General features: G+C 36.2%; 1 protein-coding gene across 1 annotated transcript in view; it reads left to right on the top strand.

Annotated features, from left to right (window-relative positions):
• CATSPERT (catsper channel auxiliary subunit tau) overlaps positions 1 to 19,435 on the top strand; it is a 133,092-nt gene that overhangs the window by 14,341 nt on the left and 99,316 nt on the right. The window contains 3 exon segments of the mRNA XM_024757341.1: positions 4,533 to 4,619; positions 8,295 to 8,346; positions 9,720 to 9,865. Coding sequence (XP_024613109.1) covers positions 4,533 to 4,619; positions 8,295 to 8,346; positions 9,720 to 9,865 — 285 coding nt within the window.

The following is a 19,435-nucleotide window of genomic DNA, read 5'->3' as shown; positions in this document are numbered from 1 at the left end:
AGTTGAAAATATTTTTGACCCACTATTCTGTGGTTCCATCCTTGTCACAAGTGAAATGTCCATAAATGTGTGGGTCTGTTTCCAGACTCTCTAGTCAGTTTCTTTGGTGCATTTGTCTATCCTTGTGCTAATGCCATTAGAGATTAAGAAATAATATCTTTATTTCTTTAATTTTATGTCATCCTGTTTTTCTTCTTTGAGATTGTCTTGGAAAAGCTCATCAGTTTCCATAGGAAGACTTGTTGGGACTTTGATTTTGATTGCATTAAACTATAGCTTAATTTGAGGAAATGAATTATATATATTTATATAGTATACTTATATATAATATAAACTTATATGCTATATAATATTACATAATATAAATATAAAATAATATAATATTTATATGTAAGTATGTATACTTATTTACATATAAGCATGTATACTTAAGTATAATATAATTATGTATAGTATATAAATATGGCATAATATAAACTGTGCCTTGCTTCTTTATGCTTTTACACTTATTTATTTTGTCTAGGCTCCTCTCCCCCTAGTTCTTAATTTTTTACTTCTTCAGACCCACTTGAAGTATCATCATCTCCTTCCTTAACACTCTTTCTCCTCACTCCCCTTCTTTGCCCTGTTTTTAAGAAATAGTTTGTAGGCATCCTGAATGGGGCTTGGTACTGGAATATTAACCTTTGTTCCTTTTTTGCTCCAGAGTTGTGACCATTAGTATTTTCAGAAAAGTGGGCAGCCAAATAGGGAACTAAGTATATCAGCTTTATCCAAGGCTTTCTGGTGATGAGTCAAAACTGAAAACTATTATGGAATTCTTACCTCCATCTCATATTGAAGGCAGTGGAGCTATCAAATGGAGAAAGTGAGCCTCCTTCATTCTGAGCAGACTGTGCCGAGGTGTGCATACAGGTGGGAACTGGCAGCTTAAAGACTCCAGAAAGATAGATTTAGGAAAGCGAGGCATAGGCATCTAGATGTGACTTTTTTTGTTTTTTGTTTTGTTTTTTTGCGGTACGCAGGCCTCTCACTGTTGTGGCCTCTTCCGTTGTGGAGCACAGGCTCCAGACGCGCAGGCTCAGTGGGCATGGCTCACGGGCCCCGCCGCTCCACGGCATGTGGGATCTTCCCAGACCGAGGCATGAATCCGTGTCCCCTGCATCGGCAGGCGGACTCTCAACCACTGCGCCACCAGGGAAGCCCTAGATCTGACTTTTTAGCAGTATTCTCCAAATTTCTTTGATTGCACAATCTTATCAATAAAAAACGTACGAACATTTATCACCAGTGTTTTATATATTTATTTATATATTACATAAATGTACTGCAATTTACTTAATAAATTCTATAATATACAAAAATTAAAAATGATAAATAAGCAATACTTCTAAAAATGATTTTAATTATATTTTGTTTATTAGTGGTACAAAACTCAATAAGCATCACTGTTTTTGAAAAGCATGATTTTTTAAAATTTTATTTTATTTAGAAAAGCGTGATTTAATACTTTGTGATGTAGTGATTTGAAGGTCTGGTTCTAAGGCAAATTTATTTCAGTATTTGGTTTTTAATGCTGTTATATTTGAGAAAGGTACCTTTAAAGATTTGAAGTTCCAAATGGAAGAGATGCATCTTGGGTGAGCCTAGTAAATCACAGTACTTATTTTTCATTTCTATTATGTTATCCAAAGTTTTTAGCTCACAGTTTTTGAGTAAACTGTTACTTCTCTGATTAATTAGTTCTGGTAAACTCTTTGGAAGGCATTGCATTTTTTTATATTTAAAAGGAAAAATGGTCTGTTAACCTGCTGAAACTCTTCATTTGTGAGATTTTTAAACAAATAAGAAAAGTGTTTCTAAGTTTTTAAAATGTGATACTGTGAGCTTCTAGGGTACTCATAACACATTTGCACACATATAAAATTACATTAGAAGGAGATATTTCCAATAGTTTTTAAGATGTTCTTAACTTGAGTTTATTTCAAAAAGATAGTTATTTTCACACTCATTAAAATGTCACCACCTTACTCTGAAAGGACAGAGAAGTATATATTTTAAAATAGTTGCTAGTTTATATACTACTGACAGTCATCACAGGAAAGTTTAGCAAATTGCAACATTTATCTTTTTATAAAACCAAACTGCATGATGCATCTTTATGTTTGCCAACTTTTAAAACTGCTTTGCCATGAAATTTCTTGCGATCAGTTCTCATCTATTTGCAAAGTAGACTAAATACTATTCAAGGTAATGTAATTGGTCAACCCACTTAACTAGCAAACGCAATACCCTGAAAGCATGAGGGCCCTGATATGAACCCCTCTGAGTGTGAAACTCACACTTTTACTCAGAATATTTGTCTACTGCTTATAGTCGTCTCTATGTGCTTACTTTCTTATTTGTTAAAGAAGTTGGAAAATTCTGATATTTTCTCCTGCTACTCTAGAGAATAATCCTTGGTCCCTGCTGTGAGTGGTCTTGTTTCATGGGGTCAGAGAACCACAGAGTGTGAAAAGGAGTCATTGCTCCTTAGCTTGGGCAGGGAAAAAGACAATTTAAAACATCTCTTTTAGACTTAAGAATTCCATGCACCTGTAGCTTGTACAATGAATGGCAGTGTCTGACCAATCGAATAAATCATTCTTTTTCCACGTATAAGATCTGTGCAGAGAATGAGTAAAGATAAAACTCTCTCTTCTCAGCATTTGTTTTTCTTATAGTGAAACTGTCATTGTTTTGTTACGTGTCTTCACCGCCAGCCTGAACTTCTGAAGGGCAGGAACGTCTCAAGCTGGAATCAGCAAAATGCCAGGCATATAGTCCTGCCAGCACATTAGTGCATGTTAATTGATGTAAGGATAGTGAGCTTGCTATTAGTGCTAGGAGTGGGAGCATCCTAGGAAAAGGTAATCATGTAGGCTAGTAGGTTTTCAAAGAAACTGTGGAATGGGGGAGAGTGGGCCAGAAAGGCCACTGGGGAGGAAGTGCAGAGCAATGTGAGTGAATGTTCAGACTTTAAAATAGAAGTGCCACGAGGAACTTCTGCTTTTGGGGGCCAAAAGCAGCAGAGAGGAAAGGCATAGTGGAATTAACTGAAATTAAAATTCTCTGCAGGTTCAGGAGAAATTCTAGGTGGTATCAGAGGCTTTATGAGACTAGCCTTTAGAAGTTTTGTTCAAGGTTCTAATAGAATTTTGGCAAAGAGTTGTTTTGTTCATGCTGCTGCCATTGGAGAGAGCTCTGCTCATATGAGGAAGGAAAAGTAAAAAGGTAAGAAAACGAGGGATTGTTAAGTATAAAATACCAGGTTGTTAAGGATAAATTGAGTATTAGTATTCTAAAGGATTTTTCCCCAATTATTTTGTATTTTTTAAAATGCATATTCAAAGTAGACTTCCATAATAAGATCATTAAAACATTAGAAAATATGAGGTTCCATATTAAATACACATACACTGTCCACAGGTTGATATTTTTGCAACAATTGTTGTTTTGTATTTGCAACAATACAAAAAATACAACAATTTTTGTACAGTAATTGTCATTCAGTTAGCTTAACCTATGATTTAATCATGTATATTAAATAAAACACATTAAGCCAGTCAGGTGCAGCAATAACAAAGTGATCCAAGATGTATAAAACAAATGTTTTCAGTACACTGGAAGTATTTGTTTTGTACTTTAAAACAAAATTTTCAACATAATAAGGATTTATTTCATTTATTACATACTATAAAAACTAAACAAGTGATTCTTGAAAGACACATAACGACAAAGGTTCCTGGGAAATTATTGTTTGGAAATAAGGCCATGTTGATTCAAGTTCTGCGAAAGTTGGGAATAAATACAATTCTCCTTTTCAGGTTAGATTTTTAATAGACGGTTTGTTCACTATTCCCCTCACCCTTCCTCTCCTTTCCCCTCCCATCCCTTTCTCTTTACTCTACTATACAAGTCTATATTAAAATGTCTTGTAATTTTTAAACGCTAACCATCATGTGTTGTGACCAGAGCCCTTAAGAACAAAGTTAATTATTAGCCCAGAAATATTAGTTAGTAGGGTTACTCTGGATGAGATCACACAACCAAAAACCAAAAGCCATCTGTTCATTACTCCTTTCCACTGTACCTACTATTCCAAAGGATTAAATTCCAGTTCCTTCAGTGGCTGATAACTGAAGGAATATTGGAATAATTTGCAAGCAGGATTACTGCCATTTGTGGGATACAGGACCTAGTCCACATTAGATTAAGGCCATCATTTTTAGTTAACAAGGAGCACTCATTGTTTATGCTATTATGTACTTCTCTCCTCTCTCATAATTCCCTTAATTATTTTATATTTAATTGTACACATTTCGTTTCTCTGCTAATGGTAAACTTAGTGAGGCGTTTTCAAGTCATAGAATATAAGTTATAAAATTATAATACCTGATACTAGATGCTCATAAAAGTTTTGTTGAAGTATAATATCTTTTCTAATTATATCCTTCTCTGCCTTATAAAGTCTTAATTTATTTACATTGTAGATGCTGAGAAAAACTCTTAAAGGGTCTGAAAGTAAAGAACCAGAAGTAACACCTGAGGCACCAACTTTGGTGCCATTTGGCGATGTGGTATGTATGACTAAACCTCAATAAACCTGTACAAATTATTTTTTATTTCATATGAAAACTATTTAATGTCAAAAAGCATGTGTAGAAAATGTTCCTCTCTGATAAACATATTCATGAATTTTTCATTTTTATGAGTCAGAAAAGCATTCTAATAATCACTAAACTTTTGGAAAACATCCTGATTCACAGAAAAAATGTCTCTGCTAGGGATTCCCAAACGCTAGTTACATCAGAATTACCTGGGATACTTTTTTAAAACATTGATTCTTGGGCACCACTTAAGATCCGCTAACTTAGAAACTGAGAATGGGGCCTAGGAACCAGTATTTTTGTTAAACTCTTCAGATAATTATATTTTTGTCAGATTTAGGGAACCTTGAGTGATAATTGATCCCACATCTCTCTCTCATCCAAAAAATAATAAACCATAGAAACAAAAACAAACATACTCATCAATCATACACATACACACACACACAGGTGGGACCTAATATCTAGGCTGAGAACCAGAAAAGTCTGTTTTCTCTTTTGGGCGCTATAGAGAGAGTATAGGCCGTGAAGATCTATGTATGTTTAGAACTATCAAATATTGTGGTATTCTCTCACAGTTACATTTATTTTCTAAACACTATCAGAAGAATTAGTGGCTGTGAAATGAGAGTTTCTCTTGTGTCTCTTCTCTAGTTCCTATTGTGTACTAATACATTTTCTTGATTAAAAAATATATGATGGGGCTTCCCTGGCGGCGCAGTGATTGAGAGTCCGCCTGCTGATGCAGGGGACACGGGTTCGTGCCCCGGTCCGGGAAGATCCCACGTGCCGCGGAGCGGCCGGGCCTGTGAGCCAGGGCCGCTGAGTCTGCCCGTCCGGAGCCTGTGCTCCGCAACGGGAGAGGCCACAACAGTGAGAGGCCCGCGTACCACAAAAAAAAATATATATATATATGATGAATTTAACACCACCTTTTTAGGGGGAAAATAAGAATAATTCATGTATACACTTTTGTTTTTACAGAATGACCGTGGTGTACCTTACTCGTAAAATTATATAACACTTTCTTCCCTCTATCATAATCAAAGTTGAAGTATAAGCCTTCACTGTCCGACTCTAAACTTAGAAAAGATTCTTTGAAATCACTTTTGGCCATAAACTATTATGCATGTCACTATGTTGACATACTAATTTCTGAAATCCATACTCTTGAATATGACTTCTGCGTGTCTTTAGAACTCACATTTTGAAGAATCTTTTTATTTCTCCCACAGTTCCTAACCTTATAGTTCATATTTTCCTTATTTGAATTGCATATTGCTAGACATCAAAAAGCTTCTCTTAAGAGTTAGCTGGAAGTTTTGACAGAGAGATGTTTAGCATGTGACTGATGGCTCCTCCCAGTGTGTGATTCAGCCATATCACCTTCTCTTTGAATGTTCTGTGATTTGGCAAAGTTGGTGCATGTGTAGGCCATGATAACTACATCACAACCCACTACTCCTATTTCTAATAATCATATCCCATTTTCAGAAAAAATGAAAAAGATGTCTTAAAATTGAGCACATAAAGTACTTTTGTCAACAGCTGTGGTTGCTTTCCTGTTTTAAGTGCATGTTTGAGAGTGTTTTGGGGGTCAAGGTGTTGACAGGGTTATTGCTTTGGGCCACAGATGGGTCTCAAAATCTGTGGCAACATTTGTTATCTGCAACCTGTGAATGGTCATCATTATGGTTTTTGTTTTGATTTGTTTGTTTGTTTGTTTTTGGCTGCATTGGGTCTTCGTTGCTGTGCATGGGCTTTCTCTAGTTGCAGTGAGCAGGGGCTACTCTTCTTTGCAGTGCACAGGCTTTCTCATTGTGGTGGCTTTTCTTGTTGCGGAGCACAGGCTCTAGGCTCACAGGCTTCAGTAGTTGCAGCATGCAGGCTCAGTAGTTGTGACACGCAGGCCCTAGAGCATGCAAGCTTCAGTAGTTGCAGCACACGGGCTCGGTAGTTGTGGCTTGCGGGCTCTAGAATGCAGGCTCAGTAGTTGTGGCATGCGGGCTTAGTTGCTCCGTGGCATGTGGGATCTTCCCAGACCAGGAATCAAACCCGTGTCCCCTGCATTGGCAGGCGAATTCTCAACCACTGCGCCACCAGTGAAGTCCCATCATTATGGTTTTGAATGTTAAATCTTTTTCTATACTTGAATAGCAATTTATTCTCTTTTTTATATTATATGGATCTCTTATGTAAAAGTATAAAAAGCTATTGAAATATAAGGAAAATTAGGATAGTTGCTGATGGCTTCATGTTGAGATTTATGACAGAATTTTTATATATAGAATTATGCAAAACAAAATTGTAGCTATATGCTTCAGTAGTTGCAGCACACGGGCTCGGTAGTTGTGGCTTGCGGGCTCTAGAATGCAGGCTCAGTAGTTGTGGCATGCGGGCTTAGTTGCTCCGTGGCATGTGGGATCTTCCCAGACCAGGAATCAAACCCGTGTCCCCTGCATTGGCAGGCGAATTCTCAACCACTGCGCCACCAGTGAAGTCCCATCATTATGGTTTTGAATGTTAAATCTTTTTCTATACTTGAATAGCAATTTATTCTCTTTTTTATATTATATGGATCTCTTATGTAAAAGTATAAAAAGCTATTGAAATATAAGGAAAATTAGGATAGTTGCTGATGGCTTCATGTTGAGATTTATGACAGAATTTTTATATATAGAATTATGCAAAACAAAATTGTAGCTATATTTCCCTGTTTTACCCTCCTTGTGTGCATCCAATTTTAAGAAGTTAACAGTGATTCGTGGACTTTCCTATGGCAATACCATTTTAAGTCTCACCTAGATTAGAACCTTTCTTTCAACATAACATTTTATACTTATGTCTCTCTAAGAAGTACACCACAATATTTTCTTCTGTAGAATTTCATCATTCAGATACAGTAGTCTTTAAATATTGAGTGCTAACTTCTTTTTCTGTTTTGTTCTAAAACCAAATCCTTAAAATTACTTACGCTATATTTAAAACTACTATTGGGCCATTTATTTTGTTTCACAGATATTTAATGTAATATTGCTCTTGTTTTTACTTGGTTTTTAAGACCAAACATGGCTGAATTAAGATCAAATGGCTTACATTTGGCTAATAGTATTCAAGTATTCTTGTATTAATTTTGTACTTGATTTTATGGTTAAACACAAAATACAATTTTTCTTAACATCTGGAAACACTTTGTACAAGAGAGAATGAGTATTTCACAGCCCTTGACATATTATAGTCAGTGCATGATTGTTGAATGAATACAGTGGTTTTAGGACACAGGATAAAAAAGCTTATCTGAAGCAAGGCATATTTCTTGTTATATGCAAGATGCTATGTTGTATCAGTTCTCACCTAATGTAAAATAAAAATGATTCAAAGAGTGATATTTGGATTGAAGTTAATAAATGAACCATTTTTTCTTTGTATTCTTGTTTGTTTTAAGTTTACTTTGAACAAATCTTGCCTATTTTTCTGCTTTCTGGTGTTTTCTGTAACTAGATATTTCTAATAAGAAAAAATATTTCTAATGAGAAAAACTAACAAAGTGAAACTTTAAAAAAAATTTAGTTTGGTGAGAGTAAAATGGAAGAAAAGTTAACTTTTAAAACTTAATTTGCTGTGTTTTTATTTTGATTGTTATAGGTTGGCTGCCTAGCCATTCATGTAAAGAAGTGCAAACATTTTACGCCTAAGAGTATCCTTTCTTTTGATTTAAGAACCATACTGTGATCATATATCACTGTTTCTGTTATATATTGCTGCCTTACAAAACACTCTAAGACTCAGTGGCTTAAAACATTAACCATTTTATTACCAATCACTATCTGTACATTCACTAGGTGGTTCTTCTGCTTCACGTTATCCCAGCTGGGGCTGCAGTTCAAAAGGGCTGGGATACCTAAAACGGCTCATTTACATGTCTGGTGCCTTAGTGAGAATGCCTGAAAGACTGGACTTAGCTGAGATGCTGAAAGGGTTAGACCTTTCTTTCCATGTAGTCCTAGGGTCTTGTCTTTCATCATTAAACATTTTTTTCTGCATTAATTTTGATTTAAAAATATTACATTAAAATATTGATTACTGAAGTTTTTGGTGTCCACTTAAATTTTGTACCCTGGGTAGTGCCACCCTATCCGAGTCTCAGCCCTGGTCACGTCAGTTGCATGTTAAAGTAGTCACAGGACCAGGCCAGATTAAAGAGCAGAGGAAAATAAACTCCACTTTTTGATGTGGAGAGTGACAAAAGATTTTTAGCTATCTGTAATCCACCTCGATCATCATGTAAGTTAAAGAAAATATACGTATCTTCTTGGATGATAATACTAATTTATTTCTAATTAATAACTTTGCTTCTTAAACACTGTTTACAGGGTTTATTTTTCTCGGTGCCTTTAAATAAGCTGAATGCTTATTATTAGATCTGTCATGGCATAAAGCCAGTCTCATTATGAAGACTTGATGTTTCTTTTGTAAATAAAGTGAACTATTGAAGAGAATTCTAAATAGAGAGAGTTTTGAAGATAATTAAATCATAAAACAAAATCCTTTTAATTCATGGAGTGCTATGAAAGATAAAAATACAGACCAATATAGTATAAGTGAAGTATATAGTGAAGTGGATTGCAAAGTAGAATGCTGCTTTAAATTTTGTTGTCCTAAAATTAAGAATAAATTACTCTGAAGTGACATATTTTTTGAAGTTTTAAATTTCTATGTAATTACACTTAGAAAAAAATTTTCAAGTATGTATTGGAAATGGTTAGTCACCTTAAAAATAATATATAGGAAAATCTGCAAAAGAATTATAATGGAAATGTGAGGATAAAAATATGAGAAGTAATCTAAGGAAGAAAAGAATCAACCTTCTTTTCATACTTATATTGTACCTACCACTGATGGGCAAAAATACTATTTTAAAAGACTTTCCTTATTGTTTAATATGCTCTATAATTTCTTTCTTTATTTGATTTATTCTTAGGTTTTGGCCTGAATTGTTTAATGGATTAATTTTACAATGTGTTACTGTTCAATTACAACAAAATTTGCTTCCTAAATATGTGTTTTCAGTCGGTTTACAACATTACAGTAATTTGTTCATTCGCGTTTCTATTAACAACGTGGTGAAATGTACAAAAAAGTATAGCTTGCTACCCCCAAACAATGAAGAGGACACTGTAATTATATTTGATGAAGTGAAATATTTTTCTGTACAGGTAATGTTAAATTTCTCTTCTAAATAAAAGAATGCATTTTTATAGTTTCAAACGTTCTACACTAACAATGTCTTTTTTTTTTCCAGGGGACAGGAAAGAAACAAAAGCAATGTTCTTTTATTTGATACTTTACAGTATTTTATTTCTGTATTATAGGCTATATTGATGTTTTTAGAGTTTACTGTAGAATACATAATCATGGTGTTCTCTGAGATCTTGCTGTCAGTGATTCTGAGTGTTTATCATGCATGGATGCATTTTTCTCTGTCTTAGTCTTCCCCTCCCATTTGCCCTCTTACACCTGCCTTAGTCAGCGTGGACTACTATAACAAATTACCATAGACTGGGTGGCTTAAACAACAAACCTTTATTTCTCACCTTTCTGGAAGGTGAGAAGTTCCTTATAAGGACAGTAATCAGATTCATGAGGGCTCCATTCTCATGACCTAGTGACCTCCCAAACACACCACCTACAAATACCATCACATTGGAGATTTAGACTTCAACATATGAATTTTGAGGGGACACAAACGTTCAGTGCATAGCACACCCTTTTTTTTTCCATCTCCTCCTTTCCCTCTCTCCTTTCTTCTTATATAGACTCTCTCTAATTACTTTCGCACGGATTAGCTTATTTAGTCTTTATAACCCTTCAATATATATATATACTCTTATTATCATCTTTATTTTGCAGATGAGGAAACAGATACTGTAAGGTTTAAAGAACTTTCTTAAGGTCATAGAACTAGTAGTTGGTGGAGCTGAGAATGCAGTCAGTCTGGCTTCATTAAACCACCTCTCACACCAGAGCTTGCTATGCTGAGTTTGCTTCTGTTTACAGTTAAGCTTCTTAGAATCTTAAATGTATCTCAGAGTTGTCTTTAAAATGAGTGACACTATTTCATTTAGCTGTAGGATTCCTTGATTTGTCCAGTTGTTTCCTGATAGTTTTATTACATTAGTTGAATTCTAGTGAAATCCTAAAACATTTCCTCTATACCATATATACGTATATATATATATATTTTCAAACTTCATTTTGCTTAACTGTTGAGTATTGAAGACGGTTCTTTAAACATAGTTTTTAAAAAAGCATTGTTTTGCTAGAGGCAATCCATATTATTTCTTTTACTTTGCCAGTAATTTTCCTAGACTTCATTGCCAAGTTTTCAATAATTTTGTGGCTATATGTCCATTTAAATAAAACTTGAAATTAATACTGGAAAACAATATAAATTAATAGGGTGATTTTTAGCATAATCAAAATATTTTTCCTATATTTATTTTAATAGGCGCTATTAGTTTGAGTATAATAAGAGGAGAGTTTTAGTGGAACTCTAATGGAAAGTTTGGGAATAACCTAGTAATATTTACATAGAAAATGTACAAGCAAACAAAGAAACATAAAAAAGCAAGACACATATTAACTCCAGGGAAATTAAAAAATGATACAGGGCAAGAAATATGATCATTGTAAGTATATTATTAAACCCTGAAAAATAGTTACATATACATAATAATATAAACACTAAGTATTATTCTAACAAAAAAATGATATATAATATACTGGAGGACTGAGGGGAAAAGAAACGTGAAAATTGGGGGAGGAGGATGTTGAGAGTGAATATTTTTCTTCCACAATAAGCAGTCAGTAGATGATATATACATGACTTCAATGTTCATAGTAGCATTATTTACAGTAGCCAAGATATGGAAGCAACCTAAATGTCCATCAACAGATGAATGGATAAAGAAGATATATATACATACATACATATATACATGTACATACACATGATGGAATACTACTCAGCCATAAAAAGGAATGAAATTTTACCATTTGCAGCAACATGGATGACTTGGAGGGCATTATGCTAAGTGAAATAAGTCAGGAAAGACAAATACTGTATGATATCACTTATACGTGAGATCTAAAAGCATACAACAAACTAGTGAATATAACAAAAAAGAAGAAGACTCATAGATACAGAGGACCAACTAGTGGTTACCAGTGGGGAGAGGGAAGGGGAAGGGGCAAAATAGGGGTGGGGGGGCTTCCCTGGTGGCGCAGTGGTTCGGAGTCCGCCTGCCGATGCAGGGGACGTGGGTTCGTGCCCTGGTCCGGGAAGATCCCATGTGCCACAGAGCGGCTGGGCCCGTGAGCCATGGCCGCTGAGCCTGCGTGTCCGGAGCCTGTGCTCCACAACGGGAGAGGACACAGCAGTGAGGGCCCCCCGTACCGAAAAAAAAAAAAAAAAAAAAAAAATAGGGGTGGGGAATTAAGAGGTACAAAGTATTAGGTATAAAACAAGCTACAAGGATATATTGTACAACATGGGGAATATAGCAAATATTTTATAATAACTATAAATGGAGTACAACCTTTAAAAGCTGTGAATCACTATGTTGTACACCTGTAGTTTATATAATATTATGCATCAACTGTACTTCAGTTAAAAAATAGATAGTATCTAAAAACTAAAAAGAAAAAAAAAGTAATTAGTAACATGATTTTATGCCCCAAACCAGAGAAATCCCTTAAAAAGGTTGAAAGGTGGCTTCTGAAGAGTGAAAATTAGGTAGTGGGTTGGGTAGTGTACTAAATTATACCTGGGATTGAATTTATGGAAGTATGACTGAATGACGACATAGAGAGGGTAATGCCGTTGAAGGAAGAATTTATTATTTATATTTCCTGAGAAAAAGGGACACACCACACCACACCACCCCGGAAGTTTCAGGGTGGTCAGGGGGCAGAAGACAGAAGCAAGGGGAGAGCCCAAGCCAAAGCCTTTATTGGGGTTTCCTTGAGAAAGGTAATGCAGGGTGGAATTCAACAGTTTAGAATTGACTAGTCTGAATAATTCCAGCAGGCTTTGGGCTGTAGTATAGTCTCTAGTTGCCTGGTACCTGGCCCTGGGATGATTTAGGGCAGGGGAAATATTGGTTCCATGTGAGAGATAAGGAGGTGGTTAGGGCTATAGACTTGAGATTGGTTAGTTAGCCTATGAAAGATGTGCTACTATCAAGCCAAGCCCTTTCCTATCTCTAGGATCTGGCTAGCCTGGGGAGGGAAATTCTCTCCCTGGCCAGCATGCTTTTTAAGATGTTGAAGCATCCTAAAATATAGGGGAAAAAACGGTTAATACAAGTGGGAGAAAAAACATTTCTTTGATTTAGCCATTGTAAAACTGTTTGACTTTTAAACTATGTACTACCTAACTAGGATAAAATAAAATTATACTGTATATACTCTAGGACGTTAATTTGCTAAAGCTTACAAAGTAGATCTAGGTTAAAAATAAAAACATACACACCAAAAAATAAAAAGGAATAGCAAGTGGATTTAACCTAGTTTAATTGTTCTGGAAAGCTGTTGGGTAAGTGATGTTAAAACAAAACTCATATCAAAGAATGAATAGTAGGGCTTCCCTGGTGGCGCAGTGGTTGAGAGTCCGCCTGCCGGTGCAGGGGACACGGGTTCGAGCCCTGGTCTGGGAAGATCCCACATGCCGCGGAGCAACTGGGCCCGTGAGCCACAACTACTGAGCCTGCGCGTCTGGAGCCTGTGCTCCACAACAAGAGAGGCCACGATAGTGAGAGGCCCGCGCACCGCGATGAAGCGGGGCCCCCGCTTGCCGCAACTAGAGAAAGCCCTCGCACAGAAATGAGGACCCAACACAGCCAAAAATAAATAAAGAATTAAAAAAAAAAAGAATGAATAGTAGAGGATTTCTGTTCCGGCCATGCCTTAGCAGTTGATAGTAGATTTACTCTTCTCTTCTACACAAGCCTAAAACTAGTAAAATATATGAAGCAACTATTTTTTGGTATTTGACAATGGGAATTTGGAGGGCTGCAATCCTTAAGAGAAGGGAGGCACAAGAGGTGAGCTCCACGTTTACAATAGCTTTCTGTCTGGCAGCAAATCTGGCACAGAGAAGTGAAACCCAAGCAGAAAGTAACAGTCTTTCTGGGTGGAGGAAGCAGAGGCGGAGCAGAGGAAACAGATGAGTTTTGGGCTGCTAAGGTGGCTGGAATTTGTAAAGCAGGGTACTAGAGAGGAGGGAGCAGCAGATAAGGAGCGCTAGAAATCTGTGTAGGTTTTCCACTCAAGTTCTTGGCTGGATCCTAAAGTGTGCATGTGCAAGGGGAGTTTGTAGGAGAAATTACAGAGAACAAGTGCTGGAGAGCTGAGAGCTGAATAGAGATTTCAGAAGTCACAAATTCAGAGTCTGATGCAGCTAAAGTGGAGAGAACTTGTTGAACATGCTCAGTATTCAGTTGAGATCCCAGAAAGGCCAGGTCTTAGGAATAAGGATCATATCCTAAGAGTAAGGGTTAAACCTACTAGGACTAAAGACAAAAAGTGAAACAGACCTATCCTCAAACTTTTTCATAGAATCAAGATGATCTTCCAGTAGTTGATTGCCTTCCAGAAAAGAACTCAGTAGTTCTTAGAGGAAGATATAAAAACCCAGAGTCTCGGGCTTCCCTGGTGGCGTAGTGGGTGAGAGTCCACCTGCTGATGCGGGGGACACGGGTTTGTGCCCTGGTCTGGGAGGATCCCACATGCCGCGGAGTGGCTAGGCCCACAAGCCATGGCTGCTGAGCCTGCGCGTCAGGAGCCTGTGCTCCGCAACGGGAGAGGCCACAACAGTGAGAGGCCTGCGTACCACACAAAAAAAACAAAAACAAAAAAACCCAGAGTCTCTATTACATATCCTTCACAATGCCCATCATATAATAAAGAATTGCTATTCATGGGGAAATAAAAACAGACAATAGGGGTAAACCCACAGGTGACCCAAATGTTTGAATCTGCAGACTGGAACATTATAACTATCATAAATGTGTCAAAGTGGAAAAGGAGGACAAAATGGATGATCACAATGGGAATTTTGAAGAGAATGGAAACTAAAAAGAACCAAATGGAGATTCTAGATATGAAAAATATAATTTTGACATGAAAAATTCATTTGAAATGTTTCAAAGCATTCTGAACAGAACAGAAGGATCTGTTAACTGAAAGACAAGTCAATAGAAATCATTCAAATTGGGGCTTAGAGAGAAAAAAGATTGAAAAATGGAAGAGACCAGTGGGCAATATCACTCAATTTATAGATGTGTAATTACATGCCAGAAGGAAAGAAGAGGAAGTATTTAGAGTATTTAATATTTTAGAATTTTCTCTGCCAAACATTTTCCAAAGTTGATGAAAGACATCAATCTATAGATTCAAGAAACTCAGTGAACCTCAAGCAAAATAAATACAAAGACGATCACACCAAAATACATCATAGTCAAACTGCTAAAAATGAAAATGAAAAAGAAAATCTTAAAGGTAGCCAGAGGGAAAAAACACATGACATTCAAGTGAACAACAGTAAGAATAACAGCATACTTCCCATCAGAAACAGTGGAGGTCAGGGACTACCCTGGTGGTCCAGTGGTTAAGAATCTGCCTTCCAATGCAGGGGACGCGGGTTTGATCCCAGGTTGGGTGACTAAGATCCCACGTGCCATGGGGCAACTAAGTCTGTGTGCCACAACTACTGAGCCCACGTGCACTAGAGCCCATGTGCCGCAACAAAGAGCCCGTGTACCACAACAAAAGATCCCATGTGCCACAACAAAGATCCTGCATACCTCAACTAAGACCTGACACAGCCAAATAAATTAAATAAATAAATAAATAAATAAAAATTTTAAAGAAGTGGAGGTCAGGTGTCAAGCAAATGCCGTCTTTCAAGTGGTAAAAATAAGGTCAACCTAGATTTCTAAATCCAATGAAAGTATTCTCCTAAAAGACTGTGAAAGACAAAAGCTGAGGGTTTGTATCATTTTAATAAACATCAAAGGAAGGTTGATCCCAAATGGAAGTCCAGATTCACAGGAAGGAATGAAGAACACTGGTAATGGTAAATATATGGATAAAAATAAAAGACTATTGAAAAGAAGAAAATAAATAAAAAGACTATTTTAGAAATGTTCTCCGAAAGACTAGATTGTTTTTTTTTTTACATATATACATTTAAATTTTTTAAATTATATATTGGAGTATAGTTGATTAACAATGTTGTGTTAGTTTCAGATATACAGCAAAGTGATTCGGTTATACATATATCTATTTTTCAAATTCTTTTCCCGTTTAGGTTATTACAGAATATTTTTAAATTAATTAATTAATTTTTGGCTGTGTTGGGTCCTCATTGCTGCACACAGGCTTTCTCTAGTTGCCGGCGAGTGGGGGCTACTCTTCGTTGTGGTGCATGGGTTTCTTACTGTGGTGGCTTCTCTTGTTGTGGAGCGTAGCCTCTAGGCACATGGGCTTCAATAGTTGTGGCATGCGGGCTCTGTAGTTATGGTCACGGGCTCTAGAGCACAGGCTCAGTAGTTGTGGCACACAGCCTTAGTGTCTCTGTGGGATCTCCCTGGATCAGGGAACGAACCTGTGTCCCCTACATTGGATTCTTAACCACTGCGCCACCAGGGAGGTCCTTATTACAGAATATTGAGCAGCGTTCCCTGTGCTATACAGTAGGTCTTTGCTGGTTATCTATTTTTAAATATAGCAGTCTGTACATGTCAGTCCCAAACTCCCAGTCTATCCCTCCCTCCACACCCTTTCTCAGTGGTAACCATAATTTCGTTCTCTAAGTCTCTGAGTCTGTTTCTGTTTTGTAAATAAGTTCATTTGTATATATTTTTTTAGATTTCATGTATAAGGGATATCATATGATATTTGTCTTTCTCACTTCATTTAGTGTGATAATATCCAGGTTCATCCATGTTGCCACAAATGGCATTATTTCATTCTTTTTAATGGCTGAGTAATATTCCATTGTATATATGTACTACATCTTCTTTATCCATTCCTTCATCAATGGACATTTAGGTTGCTTCCATGTCTTGGCTATTGTAAACAGCGCTGCAGTGAACATTGGCATGCATGTATCCTTTTGAATATTTGTTTTTCTCTGGATATATGCCCAGGAGTGGGATTGCTGGATCATATGGTAGCTTCATTTTTAGTTTTTTAAGGAACCTCCATACTGTTCTCCATAATGGCTGTACCAACTTACATTCCCACCAACAGTGCAAGAGGGTTCCCTTTTCCCCACACCCTCTCCAGCATTTATTGTCTGTAGACTTTTTGATGATGGCCATTGTGACTGGTTTGAGGTGATACCTCACTGTAGTTTTGATTTGCATTTCTCTAATAATTAGCGATGTTGAGCATCTTTTCATGTGCCTCTTGGCCATCTGTTTGTCATCTTTGGAGAAATGTTGGTTTAGGTCTTCTGCCCATTTTTTTGATTGGGTTGTTTGCTTTTTTGTTATTGAGCTGAATGAGCTGTTTGTAAATTTTGGAGATTTATCCCTTGTCAGTCTCATCGTTTGTAAATATTTTCTTCCATTCTGTGGGTTGTCTTTTCATTTTATTTATGGTTTCCTTTGATGTGCAAAAGCTTTTGAGTTTAATTATATCCCATTTGTTTATTTTTGTTTTTATTTCCATTACTCTAAGAGATGGATTGAAAAAGTTAAGTGTGGTGATTTATGTCAAAGAGAGTTCTGCCTATTTTTTCCTCTAAGAGTTTTATAGGATCCAGTCTTACATTTAGGTCTTTAATTCATTTTGCATTTATTTTTGTTTATAGTGTTAGAGAATGTCCTAATTTCATTTTTTTACATGTAGCTGTCTGGTTTTCCCAGCACCATTTATTAAGGAGACTATCTTTTCTCCACTGTATAATCTTGCCTCCTTTGTCATAGATTAATTGAACATAGGTGCATGCATTTATTTCTGGACTTTCAATCATGTTCCATTGATCTATATTTCTGTTTTTGTGCCAGTACCATACTGTTTTAATTACTGTAGCTTTGTAGTACAGTCCGAAGTCAGGGAGCCTGATTCCTTCAGCTCTGTTTTTCTTTCTCAAGATTGCTCTGGCTATTTGGGGTCTTTTGTGTCTCCATACAAATTTTGAGAATTTTTGCTCTAGTTCTGTGAAAAACGCCATTGGTAATTTGATAGGGATTGCATTGAATCTGTAGATTGCTTGGGGTAGTATAGTCATTTTCACAATATTCATTCTTCCAATCCAAGGGCATGGTATACCTTTCCATCTGTTTGTGTCATCTTCAGTTTCTTTCATCAGCATCTTACAGTTTTCAGAGTACAGGTCTTTTGCCTCCTTAGGTAGGTTTATTTTATTCTTTTTGATGTAGTGGTAAATAGGATTGTTTCTTGAATTTCTCTTTCTTATCTTTCATTGTTAGTGTATAGAAATGTAACAGATTTCTGTGTATTAATTTTTTAACTTTACCAAATTCATTGATAAGCTCTAGTAGTTTTCTGGTAGCATCTTTAGAATTTTCTCTGTATAGTATCATGTCATCTGCAAACAGTGACAGTTTTACTGCTTCTTTTCCAATTCAGATTCTTTAAATTTGTTTTTCTTCTCTGCTTGCCATGGCTAGAACTTCCAAAAACTATGTTGAATAAAAGTGGTGAAAGTGGACATCCTGGTCTTGTTCCTGATCTTGGAGGAAATGCTTTCAGCTTTAACCATTGAGTATGATGTTAGCTGTAGGTTTGTCATATATAGCCTTTATTATGCTGAGGTATGTTCCTGCTATGTCCACTTTCTGCAGTTTTTATCATAAATGTAAGACCAGATACTATAAAACTCCTAGAGGAAAACATAGGCAGGACACTCTTTGACATAAATTGCAGCAATATCTTTTTGGATCCATGTCCTAGAGTAATGGAAATAAAAACAAAAGTAAACAAATGGGACCTAATTAAACTTAAAACCTTTTGCACAGAAAAGGAAACCATAAACAAAATGAGAGGTTTTTTTTTAGTCACAGTTTCAATTTTAGTACTTGTGATTGTGTCTGTTCATATTTTCTATTTCTTCCTGGTTCAGACTTGGGAGACTGCACCTTTCTAAGAATTTGTCCATTCCTTCCAGGTTGTTCATTTTACTGGCATATAGTTGCTTGTAGTAGTCTTTTAAGATCCTTCGTGTTTCTGTGGTGGCCATTGTAACTTCTTTTTCATTTCTAATTTTATCGATTTGAGCACTCCACCTTCTTTTCTTGAAGAGTGTGTCTAAAGGTTTATCAATTCTATCTTTTCAAAGAACCAGCTTTTAGTTTCATTGATCTTTTCTGTTGTTTTATTTGTCTCTATTTCATTTATTTCCTCTCTGATCTTTATGATTTCTTTCCTTCTGCTAACTTTGGGTTTTGTGTGTTCTTCTTTCACTAGTTGCTTTAGGTGTAAGATTAGGTTTTTATTTGGGATTTTTCTTGTTTCCTGAGGTAAGCTTGTATCACTATAAACTTCCCTCTTAGAACTGCTTTTGCTGTGTGCCATAGGTTTTGGATCATCGTGCTTTTGTTTTCATTTGTCTCTATTTTTTTAAATCTTTTTTTTAATAGATCTTTATTGGAGTATAATTGCTTCACAATACTTTGTTAGTTTCTGTTGTACACCAAAGTGAATCAGCCATATGCATACATATGTCCCCATATCCCTTCCCTTTTGAGCCTCCC

The sequence above is a fragment of the Neophocaena asiaeorientalis genome, unplaced genomic scaffold (assembly GCF_003031525.2).
Source record: "Neophocaena asiaeorientalis asiaeorientalis breed wild unplaced genomic scaffold, Neophocaena_asiaeorientalis_V1.1 scaffold246, whole genome shotgun sequence".
NCBI lineage: Eukaryota > Metazoa > Chordata > Mammalia > Artiodactyla > Phocoenidae > Neophocaena > Neophocaena asiaeorientalis.
The sequence above is the reverse complement of the archived record's forward strand: the minus strand, read 5'-3'. Positions and strand labels throughout refer to the sequence as shown.